This window comes from Leptonychotes weddellii, chromosome 6, assembly GCF_054177405.1.
Source record: "Leptonychotes weddellii isolate Sample4059 chromosome 6, ASM5417740v2, whole genome shotgun sequence".
Classification (NCBI taxonomy): domain Eukaryota; kingdom Metazoa; phylum Chordata; class Mammalia; order Carnivora; family Phocidae; genus Leptonychotes; species Leptonychotes weddellii.
Window position 1 is genome coordinate 9,767,509 of NC_138374.1, and position 15,323 is coordinate 9,782,831.

The 15,323-nt window shown below is 47.7% G+C and overlaps 1 protein-coding gene across 3 annotated transcripts in view; it reads right to left on the bottom strand.

Moving 5' to 3' along the window:
- PLPP4 (phospholipid phosphatase 4) overlaps nt 1–15,323 on the bottom strand; it is a 112,845-nt gene that overhangs the window by 6,134 nt on the left and 91,388 nt on the right. For 2 of the 3 annotated variants that reach the window (XM_081823390.1, XM_006737049.3), the window contains one exon: nt 4,359–4,529. The exons of the other annotated variant lie outside the window; for it this stretch is intronic. In XM_081823390.1, coding sequence (XP_081679516.1) covers nt 4,359–4,529 — 171 coding nt within the window. The remainder of the gene's footprint in view (nt 1–4,358; nt 4,530–15,323) is intronic. 3 annotated transcript variants of the gene reach the window in all.

Below are 15,323 nucleotides of genomic sequence, written 5' to 3' on the forward strand. Positions count from 1 at the left end.
AAAAGAAAATCTAGAGACTGCTTCTGACAGCCCAAGGAAACACCTGGTTAACAGAGTGTGTCCCTCAACTGTGTGTGTGTGTGTGTGTGTGTGTGTGTGTGTGTGTGTGTGTAGAGGGGCAGGAGTAGCAGCCTCTTCCTGGCTCTTTAGTGTGGCACATGAACCATCAGCAAAGTGTCCCCTGCCCCCAGCCACCTCATCTGCAGGGCTGATAATCTCCTGAAGTCTGGAAACCACATGAAAATTCATTTCAAATCACAAACCCTTTCCCAGCCCAGTCAGGGAAACATGGCGAAGGCAGTAGCAGCCCCTTGAACAGTTCAGCCCAGTCGAATATGGCATCTGTGACTGCCGTGGATGCTTTCTAAGCTTGGGTTGCGTGGGAATGAAGGACCGTTTCCGCCCTCGAGATCCATTTCTCTGTTATTACATTCAGAGGGAGACGCTCTTTCTTAGAGAGAAAACCCACACAAGCACCCAGAGCTGCTTAAAATGACATTATGATTATAGAAACCAGGGTTGGTCGGAAGATTACCTCCAAAGGTGGGGAGTCACGTGAGGAAAGCCTGGATCCAGATACAGGAATTTGAGGACCAGAATGACCTCACGATTATGTCCACTCACATAACAAACAATACATTCCTGCCACTCCCGTAATTCTTCACTGACTAGAAATCATAAACACACAAGTCTATGAGTTGAGGGAGACGTGAGCTCAGTAAGAACATTTTTCTCCACATACGCTTTTCTTAGATGGGAAGTTCCACAAGTTTTAACTCTTGAAAACACATGGCTAATCACAAAGGGCAACCTCTTTGTGAGGTGCTGGGCCTGGCAGTTAGCATCACCCATGAAACTCTGTAGCTTTCTGTAGTTGACCTGAAAGCGGGCATGTCACAAAGACATGGAGACTCTCAGCCACATACAGACTCAGGACCCATCTAGCTGGCTTTATTTCTGCAGAAGTCCTGCTAAATATTTCACATGCCCCCTCCTGCCATGGCCTGTGCTCTCCATTTTCTTCACTTAATAAAACAACAGGCTTGTCTGTTTGGAGTGGAGCTAGGAAGGCAGAAAAGACAAGAAGGGTGTTGATAACAGAAAATAACCATGATAATGGAAAGAGGGAGGCATTTGGGATTATGGGCTATATACTGGATAAGAATATATAATCGAGTAATTGGATGTACTTCTATATTAGACGCAGTTGTGTAAGTCAAAATCGAAATGGAGTCATAAAAATCTCATAATATTAATGTTGTTAACTAAAGTCTATAATGAGAGGGATCTGGGTTTTGCTGATGCCTATGGGGCTCTGCATGGATTATCATCATGACAGGTGGCGTCTGCCCATGGTCACTGGACAGCTCAGTCTGCGAAGAAAAACAACTTATTTAAATCTCCATCAGGCATCCTGCCTCAAACACCCACCCACACTGTCCATCCCTTCTCTAAGCTGGAAACCTGGGAGGCCTCCCTGACTACTCCCTTAATGAGTGAGTGTTCAAAGAATAAAATTTCCCACTCATTGAACACTGCTGCTTCTTAACATGTAATAAGGGGGGAAAAAGATGGCGCTGAGGTACACCTTAGGTCAGGTTTTCTCAGCCTCAGCAGTAGCCATCTGGGGCTGGGTAGGTCTTTGTTGTGAGGGAGGTGCTGTCTTGTACGTTGTAAGAGGTTTAGGAGCATCCCTGGCTTCTCCCCACCAGGTGCCAGGAGCAACACCACCACCCCTCAGTTGTACAAACCAAAAAGATACGTGCAGATAGTGCCAAATGTCCCCTGGAGGCATAGTCACCCCCTGCTGAGACCACTGGCGTAGACAGTGACAGATGGTCTCATAAAAGGGAATTCGGGCAAAATGAGCCAGACTCCTTTCAGGGCCCATTAAAGAGTCCAAGGAGAAGGCGCACTCGTCTCCTGGCTGCTTCTGGGGGTATAAACAGAAGAGATGACATGGGTGAACTGGTACTTGGGCCACATCAAAGACCTGGAACAGCCCACGTACACTCGGTTTTGCCTGTGGGAGTCTACCACACCTCAAGTCTGGCCCTAAACGTCACTGGACATCAAGTCTCTTGCTTTGCTTTCCTATCACCCCACAGAGCATTCATAATCTCCCTCTACTGCTCCAAGTTCCTTCCTCTGCCCGCTGGATGAGACGGGGCCGGAGCCCCCTTGCCGGCAGGCCTTCAGTGCCCCAGCTGCGTCATGCGTCCGCCACCTCCATAAAGCCTGGGACTGTGACTCTTCATCCTTTCGTGATGTGCCAGCCACAGCAAGGTAATGAGTAAAAAATCAATCAGGGCCAAAAGTATTTAAGAGAGGCCAATCTCATGTCTGAGGGCTTCAGGACGAGATCACTACACAAAGGCCCCTCCGGCCTTCCAAGATAAAGCAACACTCTACTCAAATATGAAACCCTTCATCATTTCTCAAATCCCAAGTGACTGAATAAAAGTGCAAACCAGGGACTCACAGCTAAAAAACAGACCATGTTCCAAAAACACGTCGGCCTCTAAATCAGTTGTTTGGGAAACACAACCCATCCTTCTCTAGAAACAATGCACGAAGCAACAACAATACCAGTTTGCATTTGTGTAATATGTTTTCATTTACAAAGTACATTCAGATCCATTATTCCATTTAGTCTATAAAACAGCATGTGAAATATTGGGGGATTATTGTTCCCAAGTTCAGAAGAAGGAACTACAGCTCACAAGGGATAAATGAAAAGCAGTCCATAAAACACCAGCCAGCTTTATTCATGGGGAAATGCCCTCATCATCTGGGTGATAATGATTCTGCTGGAAAACAGTCCCGGGTGCGGTGGGTATGCCTTGGTCCTCTGGCTCAGCAACTCTGCCCCTGCTTCCCTCCCGTGATGGAGCTTTGTGTTATCCAGAACTTCATCCAAGTCATTGATAAAAGTAGATCACAAGGGAGGGCACAGGGCTCAGCATTATGGCTTCTAGTGACCGCCCCCATCAGGAGGGCCTCAAGACCCTGATCAGCACTTGACGCACCCACCTGTCCAGACCATGCATCAGTCTCTCTTTCCCCTGAACCCCTGGCTCTAAGCTCAAAGCTCCTGCTAGAAAGGAGTTCATAAAGCCCAGAGCATGAGCTCCAAGAGGCTGGTGGGTGGAGCTGAGGCCAGGGAAGGAGCAGGAGAAGCTGGAGAAGTACGAGGAGGAGCGGGAGGCGCCAGAAAAGGTGGGGAGAATATGTCCCCAGCTAGGAGCACCCCTCACCTCTGGCCTCATCTGCTACGTCACTACCACTGGAATAAACATCTGGGAAGAGGTGAGAAGTGTGCAGGATCACAAGGCAGCTGGCTTCGGAGACAGAAAAGGGGGGAGGAGGGGAACTGCATGGGGGCAGCAAGAAACAGGCAAGCGAGGGGAGGGGCAGGCCACGGGCTGATCGTGGAAAGCCATTCGGATCCCAGGAAAGCTGGATTTGGGCACATGTAATTCAGTCTGTTTGCTTAAAGTTGACACACTGGAGCTCTTCCCTAAAGCTGCTCAGACTTCATCAGAAATAACCGACTTGCCTGTTAATGCAGACTCCTGGCCGCCACTCCAGACCCACCCCCAGAGCTGGCCTCCTATCTCAGGGTGGCCTGGTCAAGGTGGTCTGAGGATCGCCCTGCGCGAAACATGGCCCTACATCCTGTGCTCCTGGAGGTCTCGTGTCCCATGGGCATCACTTCTGTCTCTCCTCCCTGTCTGCTGGGGCAGGTGCTGTTTGACGTTCAGGCAGGCCGTGACCGCAGCTCATCTGCCGGAGGACATGGCGTGGCGTAGTGTTATTCCAGTCCCTCGTTTGTTGTGTGCTATTTTCACTTTCCTCAGATACTCCAGGAGCCATACATACAGGTAAGCCTCACAACAGCCTCCCAGCGGCAGCTCAGAAGAACGCTGCTGGCATTGATCCCTGGGCTGCCCCTGTCCTTCGGAAGTGCATCAGTGGTGAGAAATATGTCCTTGTGTGATGGGTGGGAGATGTGCAAGCAGCCAAACACCACTTGGCACCAAGTCTGAAGACTGAGGCACGTGATCTAGCAGGGAAATCGCAGTTGGGTCTGAGGCCAAGGGTCTGCCTTCCTGCCGGGACCTGAGCACAGGGGAGGAGGAGGGGCTCCAATTCTACCCCCAGTAAGGGCAGCATGGGGGTCAGAGCTCACATGAACAGGCTTGTTTTCTTTAAAACGGTATCTGCTGTTATTTCAGCCTGCTCTGGTGTGAAGGTGGGCCCCGGGTTCTCCCTGAACAGGCACCTTTCCATACCCATCGCTGCAGGAGAGTGTCAGACTACCGTGAGGACTAGGCAGGCCCTGGGCCGGGACTCACCTTGCCAGTGGTGCTTGTAGTCACACATACGGGACAGGGCAATCATCATGGCGCAGTAAAGGGGCAAGATGGCAGCACAGAGCCGCCAACTCTTCCCCCGGCCGCTCTCGGTGAAGCAATGCAGCTTGCCCGCCAAGTAGAACGTCGTGAAGCCGAGGCCAGAAAAGGCAACTGCCAGAGGGAAACAGCAGGTGTTACGCTAGCAGGTGGGAAGTGGCAGGGACACAACACAGCACATCCTGGGCAGCCCGTCTCCCATCTCGCACACCCCAGGGCCAAGGCATTTGGGCACCAGGCACCGTCCAGGCAAGGATGACCGTCCAGGCTGTGTGTGATCAAAACGTATTCTATTTCCTTCCCTCCTTCCTTCCTTCCTTCCCTCCGTCCCTGCCTCCCTCCGTCCCTGCCTCCCTCCCTCCCTCCTTCCTTCCTTCCACAAGGATTAATGGGTATCTACTGTATGCTACACGGTCATTGCTCTAGGTGGGGAATAACAAAGTGCATCCGATGCAGTCTCTGTGACAAGGGGCTCAAGGTCTGGTTGAAGGAGACATAGCCATGTGTAGAGAGGATTTTAATATAATGTGTTGGGTTCTAGAAGAAAAAAGTGTGTACAGAACATAAGACTGTGATGACTGCTGAGATGTGAAGAGTGAGGGAAAGAAGAGATTCGGGGCTTGGAGGCGCTCAGTAAGATGGGTCCAGCACAACTATGGAGGAATGAGTTTGATGGAGAGGTTGGCAGTGACAGATGCCTTGTTTACTCCTAAAAATTATGGTTATTGATCTTTAGAATTGCAGAGACAGCTCATGACTATGTTAAATCCATTGTCGAAAGTGTGGGGGATGGGTGCAGCATGTGTAATTCCCAGACTTCTCACACGGTCAAGTTTAAACACAGCTGGAACTCAGTGGGATTTAAAGCAGATCTTCTGTGGGTTTAGAATGGTCTGCAACCCTGGCTACCCATGGAGTAGGAAGGTGAAAACCTGAAAAACCTGGGAAGCTTTACAAAATCCTGGTAGCCAGGTCTCACTGCCGTACATTCTGTTGGTGCTGGTCTACTGGTCTGGAGCGTGTGTGTGTGTGGAGTGTGAGTGTGTATATGGACAGTATATGTGTGTGCGCATATGTACACGTGGGTGTGTGAGTGTACACGCGTGTGCTCCCCGAGTGATTCTAACACCAGCTGGGACTGAGCTTCCGACACTCGTTGAAGCCACAGCCCCTGCCTTCTCTAGACACCAGCCTAACCAAAGCCTTCCTCTTGGTGAGAAAATACTCCTGAGGGGCAGACTCCTTGGTAACCCGCCCACACAGAGGCTTGGTAATACCGGTCTTGCAAATACTCCGGAGGCCAGTCCACTGGCGACTTGGAGAGACTGCCTCAGCCCACCCAGCAGCCTCAGCATCCCTGAGTTAGTTACAGATGCAGAAAGTCAGGCCTGCCCGGACCTGCTGAGTTAGACTCTGCATCTCGCAAGGTCCACGAGAGACATGTGTATACTCTCCAGTCTGAGGGCCTGGCCTAAAACACAATCATCCTCTTTATAGGGAAATAATCCAAAAACATGGAGAGCTCTAGAAGATATTCTGGTCGAGTTATTTATAATCATAGAACAATGCAAGATGATGAATGCAGAGGCACAGAGTAGTAAACTGTGATATTTCCATTCAGGGGACTATGACGCACCCACGAAAATCACAGTGCTCACACAGCGCTACGGACAATCCTCACAGTACCATGTTAAGGGAAAAAAGCAGGACCTCAAATTGTAGGTTCAAGATAATCATGGCTATAGCACATAAAAATGAATAAACTGCAGCTTTATCAAATTATCTCTGATAATGTGTCTTTTTTTTTTTTTTTAGATAGAGACAGAGAGAGCAAGTAGGGGTGGGGAGGGACAAGGGGGAGGGAGAGAGAATCTTAAGCAGGCTCCACGCCCAGAGTGGAGCCCGACGCAGGGTTGGATCCCACGACGCTGAGATCCTGACCGGAGCCTAAATCAAGAGTCAGATGCTTAACCGACAGAGACACCCAGGTGCCCCAATAATGTGTCTTCTTAAAAGAGATCCCCCAGGTACAAACATAAACTTATGCCAAAGTAGAAAGCTTTCAACAACCAAGTTAAAGAAGGTAAGAGGGTGTTCCCCCCCCCCCTTTTTAAACAGAAGATTAAATCAGGTTTATCTCAGGAATAAAAATGAAGCACTTAAACATTTTTGAATAATGATTAGCACTTAAATAAACAGCAAAGCTGTGCCAATACATATTAAATATTCTGTTTAAAAGAAGAATATGTAAGGAGCTTCATTGTTCAGGGCTGTTCTACATTTTTGCTATGATGGAAGGTTTTTAAGTGATTTATGGGCATTTGAAAGTGGCCCCATTTGGCCACCATCCTAGCAAGCACAATGGGTTCTTAATTTCGTGTCCTTACCCACGTTGCTCTGCTTCTTCTATTCATTTACACCCTCCCCTGAGGTAGCAGAATGGGAGGGGGAGGCTGGACAGTTGGCTCTGGTGGGTACTGGCCTCATCCTGAATTCTTATGGAGGAGTAACGGAATTCATTCAAACCAGACAGCTTAGCAAGTCTATCTGGCTAATTATACTGAATGTGGGAGCATAAAAGAACTGTCCCGGGGCTGTGTGGGGTTATGGATGAAAGTCTCCAAGATTTCAATCCAAGAGGCAGCCCTAAGTGTTGCCAAACTGGCATCTCTTGGGAAAAAAAGAACAACAACAAAAAAAGGAAGTCAATGAGTACAGCGTGGATGAGGAGCAGGAATTTGGTCTGTGTCCCCATAAAAAAAATTGGTTTGGACACTTTAACACAGACAAGTCCCAGCTCAAGCAGCCAATGCCGCCTGAGCCTCGAGGCACAAGACAGGCAAGGGAAGGGGCCGCTGAAAACTCTCCAAGGTCAAGACCTGGCGTGGGTAGCTCAAGGCCAGACCCTCAGACTGCACTAGATCACCTCCTTGTCCCACCCCCAGAACTCGAATTTGGCCGGCTTTGGCAGCAGCAACCCATTCTTTAGCGAGCAGGTAAAATGTACTCTCTGCCATGCCCTGGGACCCACACTGCAGCCCTCCAAAGTGTGGGAACGTCTGTTTCTTTGAAGAGGAGCGGGGAATCAAAAAGGCATTTTGAAAGGCTGGCTTCACCAGTTTAGATCCTGCGGGCATCCAGCAGCAGCTGCCGTTCTGCATATTCTACTGGGCCTTTGGGCAATGTTTTTAAAGCCGCACTGTGCGCCTTTACTTTTCTAGGTGACGTGACAGGCTCCAAATTCATGCCAACCCTTATCCTTGTCACTTTCTCAGTGACATTTATACAGCTGTTGAGCCAGCAGAATGTCCTCTGGCAAAAGGCTTCTGAGGCTCTGCCTTGGGGCCTGGACACCATGGGCACTTTGCATTCCTGCTTTCCCGAATACTGTCCGAATTAGAACTAGGCTCTCCCAAACCGCACTGAATTCATACGATCCCACGTTTTGTTCTTCCACCTCCTCCTGTGAGGCTGGGGATTGGGGACCAGGATGTAATCTCCCGGGAGCTGTCCAGCTCTCAGATCCTGGGGCTCACCAAGGCTCGGATCCCATTCAACTGGGAGAAAAAGGAAGCAGGGAAGTTTTTAAAGAAAGGCTTCCCAAGGCTAGCCAAGCAACACCCTATTCTCTTCTCAAAGAAACGTGCACTGGAGGCCCTGCAGAGCTGAAAAACCTTTTATGCTCATGTGGAACAGGTGAGGCCCTGTTCATTCTGTCTGCCTCTTCCCTTAGACACAGCCCCCGCTTCCAGCATGATTAAGAAATGGAACTGAGAGCAGAGCAGTCAAGCCAGTGGACATTTCAGAAGATGGAGATCATTCAATAGGGGAAATGTGTTCATACTTTGCTAACATCATGAAAAACAGAAATATGATTAGAACACTCCCAAGCCAGTAGGCAAGAGGATGCCAAGATTCTACCTGTCCCTAGGGATCCGAACTCGTCTATTTGCTCTCCAGAGTTTGAAACACACACAAGCTCTCTCACAGTGATCTATGGGGAAGAGCATATGCCCCTTGCTTTCAGAGCCTGTAGCAGGTTTTCTGAGCTAGAAACAGCTGACTGTAAATATTTATATGTTGATCTGTTTGTGAATAGCAAAGATGTTCCTGGAGCCTGTAAACTAGGAAGCAGAGGAAGGAGAATGATTTTCCCACCCTGTTTCTGGCACTTTCAATGCTCACTTCTGGCACTGTCGTCAATGAGAGGGGATAAGCAAAGCATCACAGTCCAAGCCGCTGGCCCAGGACCTGACACGAGGCACCTCCCCTGTGCAGGGCTCTCTGCCTGCTGGGGATTTTGAAAGGGAATCACTGGTTCTTCTCTCAGGCTTCATAGACGAATTGCCACAGGTTTACAACTCTCTCTTTGCAAAGAAAGTTCTAATTGTGGAGCTAGCTTAGGTGAAATAATGTGGTTTGCTTCCCCCCCACCCACCCACCCCTCATTGACTTTTAAAGCAAGTAGAAGACCTTTGGACCCCAATGATTGCCAGAAATAAGAAAACTGGCATGCACACACACAAAGCTTTCAAAATAAAATGAGAGAATAATCAGGGGGACAGATCCTGCTTTGCGTGTTGTGTTTTTCACTTTTGCTAATTATAATGAATTTCTCCAAACTGATCATTCCAGGCACCAAAAATGGAATTGTACCCTGATGAGGTAATCTGTACAAATTTTCCATTTTATGATGCTCAAACAGCTAGTATTTTCTTCTCCAAGAGCGAGAAGAGCAATACCAGATGGTTGAATAAATCTTAATACCACAGGGGGTTTTAAGAATGTCAGTGTAGGGCGCCTGGGTGGCTCAGTTGGTTAAGCGACTGCCTTCGGCTCAGGTCATGATCCTGGAGTCCCAGAATCGAGTCCCGCATCGGGCTCCCTGCTCGGCAGGGAGTCTGCTTCTCCCTCTGACCCTCCTCCCTCTCATGCTCTCTGTCTCTCATTCTCTCTGTCTCAAATAAATAAATAAAATCTTTAAAAAAAAAAAAAAAGAATGTCAGTGTATCTCTACAAGACCATCCAAAACCAGGACGTGGGAACGAGCATGTCTGGTCAGTACGGGACACTCCTTACAAGGACAGTGCTCCCAGCAGTCAGAGATCTGGGTTCTCATCATGGCTCTGTCATTAACTGAATACATGACCTTGGGCAAGTCACTTTCCCTCTCTGGGCCACAGTTTGTTCTGTAAAATGAGAGACTGAACCACGGGGGGGCCCCCAAGTCATGCCCACAGGGGTCAGGCAGATAGGGAACAGGAGTGAAGTAAGTGGATATTAGAGGCACCTTTTTGCACAAGCAGAAAACCCTCCTTCTCCTATTACTCCACTGTTGCTAGACACTCAGATAAGAAATACTTTGCTTTCTGAAAAAAATCAATGGCTCATTTGTGATGGTAAATGACAACTAACACCTGGCTTCACTATGGGGCGATAACTGGGAGTGGTGAGGACTGGGGAGCACCTGCCTGTTTAAAGATGCAGCTGGTGTCTGCCCTATAGAAATGTGGGCTCTGTGTTCCTGGAAGTTTTGATCTTCTGGCAAACAAAGGAGGGATATCCTGATGTGTGTGGTAAATGTCTCCATTTTAACATATTAACAACTCATCCAAAATTAATACAGTGCAGACCAAACGAACTTCACCTGTGGGCCAACAGGGCTGGATCTGCGGACTGCCAATTTGACAGGTCACCTGACCCCTGTCTTCCAGTGCTGACTGGTTAAATCACCCTCTATGCCTGAGCTGAAAATTACACAAGTCAAATTTGTCCCTGCTCTCCACACTAGAGCAAAGAAGCACTTGAGCTTGGGGTGATTTTGTTTAAACCAACCGCAACAGCAAATTAAGTGACATAGGAGATTTGGGGACTAAGAAATCCATTCAACAGTAGGGACTACAGACAGTCCCTGACTTACAAGGGTGCTACTTACTTTTTTTTTTTTACTTTATAATGGTGTGAAACCGTACTTTGATTTCTGAATTTTGTCCTTTTCCCATGGATGTGACATGCGATATGACCCTTTGTCGTGATGCTCAGAGGTACCAGACGCAGCATAGGGTCAGTCCTGCGATCCCCAGGGCAAACAACCGACACGCTTATAGCTGTCCTGTTCTTCACTTTCAGTACAGTGTTCAATAAGTCCCAAGAGAATTCAACACTTGATTATAAAATAAGCTTTGTGTTAGATGATTTTGCCCAGCTGTAGACTAATGTCAGTGTTATGAGCAGTTCAAAGGGGGACCAGGCTAAGCTATGAAGGGCAGTAGATTAGGTGTGTTAAATGCATTTTCAACTTATGATATTTTCAACTTACCATGGGTTTGTCAGGCTATAACCCCATCATAAGTTGAGGAAAATCTGTACTGTGTGCTGTTGGAGAGTGTGGGCTTTCGAGGCAAACCCGTGTGGTCTCAGCTCTGCCACTTAACTCCCATATAAGCTCGCCTCTTGGGGTCTCAGTTTCCTTATTTGTGCAATAGGGTTAGTAGCACTTGCCTTACAAAGTTATCTCACAAATCAGTTAATGAGGAATTGTAAGATGCTTAGCGTAGTGCTCGGTGCCAAGTGATCACTTGTCTAACCCATAGCCTTGGTTCTGTGAAGTTCCATTCTGCAAGAGGAGCCTTCACAAGTCTACTCTTGCAATCTGCAGCTCTTTAGTTATATAACTGCATGCTCGCTCTGAGAGAATTCTAGAGCTAGGTATTAGGCTGCTATAATTCCGTAGCCCCCAAGGCTCTCAGTAGATATAAAATGATCTTAGCCAGCAAAATGAACAACCTTGAAGACTCAGTGAGGTAAGTCAGTGGATATATCTTTCTGATCCCACTTCGTAGGATGCCTGAAGCTCTCAGATGAGAGGGTCAGAGAGCCAAGAGGCCATGCCTGTGCTAAGGGATGCATCACATAGCTTTTCTCCTACGACTCCCCAGAAACAAGCTTCATTGTGTCAGAACCTTTGATGTCTCTGTGGCCCTAAGTGCCTTAATGTGACTAGTTTCTCCTTCACAGTTTCGATGTCATAGTTTCTTAATTCACAGCTCAGCCTAGCCAAGATGCTCGCTCTGTTTTCTATGACAAGCTAGATTCATTAATATTCTAAGATATTGGTTAAGAGATTTTACTTTAAAAACAAAGGATGAGGGGTGCCTGGGTGGCTCAGTTGTTAAGCGTCTACCTTCAGCTCAGGTCATGATCCCAGGGTCCTGGGATGGAGCCCCGCATCAGGCTCCCTGCTCGGAGGGAAGCCTGCTTCTCCCTCTCCCACTCCCCCTGCTTGTGTTCCTGCTCTCACTATCTCTCTCTCTGTCAATAAAATCCTTAAAAAAAAAAAAAGGTGAAAGTAGATCGCTACAAATCCTAGTGAGAATGTGGATCCACAGTGCATCTGTAGCCTAAAGCCATTCAACGGAATTTAAGGAATGACTGCTATTTATTCTGCACAAAATTATCAACAGAAGATCATTAACATTTGATTTAACTACCCAATCAGAGTTACAATTTCAAGGGTCAATTCTGATGAAAACTACAGAACAGACTCAGTACCCACAGTGATTTTTAAAATAGCCCACCTTCTCCACAGTTTAGGAGCAATGAGATTCTTTGTGCTCAGATGTAGGAGGCAAAAAATCTATCTTTGCTGGAAGAAAGAGAATTGTCAAAATCCTTGAAATCTTTTGAATCACATCAATCAATGATTTTTCTAAAATTTCTTTTAAGTACAAGAGTTCATCACAATCAGTATAATTCAACAACCCCAAAAGTACCAACTGATTCAACTAGATAATTTAGGGGACAGGATTTAGGTCCTGATTTATCTTGGTAAGCATCTATACATACTTCCTTTCTTTGCTTGTATAAGCAGGCAGACCTAGATCCCACTAGACTATAACATCCATGTGGGCTGGACTTACGCTACCTTCTTCACACTTGGATCTGTACAGTCCTACACTCTACCGGCCCCAATAAATATGTGCTGAATGAAGAGAGGGCTTAACACAAAGGTATATTATTGTCATACAGTCCTTCATTCACTCTCTCAACACCTATTTATCAATGGCCTCAAGGAACCAAGGACTTTGCTGGACCATAGTGATGGGAAGATGCATAAGACCCAGTTCTTGCCCAGGAGGAGTTTTGTTTGGGAGAGAAAAACTGGGAAAAACAAGGCAAGCTCCATGGAGTAAATAAAATTGGAGCCTGGAGGACAGACAGAAGGAAGGGGCTGTAAAACCACCTCAGTTATCTGGGATCCAGAGGCTAAAGTCATTCAACCCTGCTGCTGAACTGCCTCAGATTCTAGGCATGGTCACCGTGGCTGTCAGCCTCAGGAAGAATGACTTACTCCAGTACCATCAGCCTTAAGATCTAATAAGAGTTGGTGTGCTGGTGAGAAAGTGAAAGCCGTCTGTTACACCAAAGGAGATTAGGTAGATCCTAAGCAGCTTGGGGAAGGCAGGCTGAGCCTGGGACTGTTGAAGCCAGCAGCACCTGACTGTCTGCTCCACAGGGATGGAGACAACCATCTTGACCCACTACAGGGAGCTGGGTGGCCAAGCAGACCTGGTAGGTACAACTCCAGAGATGGGACATGAATTGAGAACCTACAGCTAGTCAGAGATGGAGTGAGGATCTAGGCACAGGTGAGAAGCGCTCTGTAGCACAGCTGGGTGGACCTAGATATGCGTCCTGACCCCACCACCTGTTACCTGTGTGACTTAAGGCAAGGTGCTTAACTTCTAAAACTCAGGCTTGCCATCTGTAAAATGGACAAGCCAGCAGCTGTCCAACAGAGTGATTGGGAGAACCAATCACAGAGTGTCCATGATACGCCGGACGAAGTGCCTGGCAGTCCTTAGGCTCTCGGTGATGGTCTGATCCCTTTTCCTGTCTCTCTGCCTTCCTACTCATGCTCTTTCTCAAAATGATGCTGCCTCCCAAAGTGAATCTGCGAGTGTGGAAGAGGAAATGAAGCAGATGCACATACCAAGATAACAAGGATGTGAACTCCGTGGCACCAGGATGGCTCCATGACCAAGAAGGTGTCTGCATCCTCTGCCATTATATGCCCCACACAAGAACAGTACCACACAAGTCGTGGGTGCTCGATAAATACAAGTGAATGAACGTATTAATGAAAGGAAGGAATGGTAGGATAATATGAAAGCTAGACTGGGCGCTCTATGGGAGCACAGTGATGAGCATCTCTTCTCTGCCTAGCTAACTCCTACTCACTCTTTAGGTCTCAGTTTAAATGTCACCTCCTCAAGGCCCTCCCTGGCAGTGTAACGGGCTCTTACAATGCCTTCTACCTATCCTTCATAACACTTAACACCACTCTTTTTATTTATGTGATTGCCTAGCATCTACCTCCCTTCTACTGGATTCTAAAGTATGGGGGCAGAGGCTGTGTTCCCCATGCCTGCATGCACTAGGTGCTCCATAAATGTGCATAGTAAATAAATGGCTGCAGATCTGACAGGGAAGGTTTCACAAAAGGAGGAGGCAGGGAGGTACCCAAAGATGGAGAAGGGGTGGAGTCAGGCACTGGCTCAGAATAACATATGGGAGGGAGACAGGCTGGCGCGTTCATTCAATTCTTCCTTAGCACATCCCATCCTCCAGATATATAGTCAGTCAGTCAGTCTCCCTCTCTCTCTCTCTCTCTGTCTCACACACACACACACATACTTCCTACAAGGTTCTTCCTACAAGGATGACCCCAGAATCCTTCTGGAGCTTTCCGAACAGAAGCCCCTCTGTTCCCCAGGGACTGACAGCCATCCCCCCCCAATATCTGGGCTAGATTCCAGGGAACAACGAGAGACGCTCGCAGCATTCTCAGATGAGGGGAAGCTATGGAAAGGGAAGCAACACAAGATTCCAAGCGTCTGAAGGACAGACAGGTGGAGTGGAGTTTCATTAAAGTAGAAAGGAAGGAAAGAGGAGACTGAGCTGACTTGAGCAGATTCCAAGAATGTCCTGTCAGGACAGCAAGACCATCAGGCGTGGAGTGCCTCCATCCACCAGGCACTGTTCTAGAAGCTTTCCTTACCTGGCCTTACTTCATCCCTAGAACAACCAGTGACATAGGTATTAGGCCCATTTTATGGATGAGAAATGGAGTCCCAGAGAGGTCAAATTACTGACTGAAGGTTAATACAGACCTTAAAAATGGTGAATTATTTCTTTGGGGGGGGGGCAGGGGCAGAAGGAGAGAGAATCTTGAGCAGGTTCCACGCCCAGTACAGAGCCAAACACAGGAGTCGATCTCACAACCCAGAGACCGTGACCTGAGCCAAAATCGAGTCGGATGCTTAACCAACCGAGCCACCCAAGCGCCCCAATGGTGAATTATTTCTAAATGGAGCAAGAAATCACAATTTTCTTAGCATAACTGCAGTTATGACACTGCTAACTGCCTATCTGTTTTGATACCCCCGGGAGACACGTGCCCTTCAGGGTCACCACTGAAGCCCAAGGACCCAGCACACTGCCTGACAAGGAAAGTAACCAATATATGGTAACCGAATGAATATATAAATGGTAGAGACCGTTTATTCATTTCACAAACACAACTGGACTCAATATTAAGTACTCTGGCAACAGGCCAAGGTCCTTGGGGACAGAAAAACATTATGACCGTGAAAGGTCATGTCCTTCATCCCCTATTTCTAGGCAGGGTGATACTTAAGCCTCCTGAGCCAGACGAGATTTCCATCTCATGATAGCAATGAGAGTATTGCCTTGTTTGAGGATGAGCAATGGGGAAAAGGAAAAGGAACCAAAAAGCTCATAATTAGTCTGAAAGCAAATGTCAATGGCAGGAAACAAAAACAGTAGAGGCGGAGGACTGTAAGCTCCTTGTGTAACCCCGGTCCCATGTCTTCAAACAGGATTCTG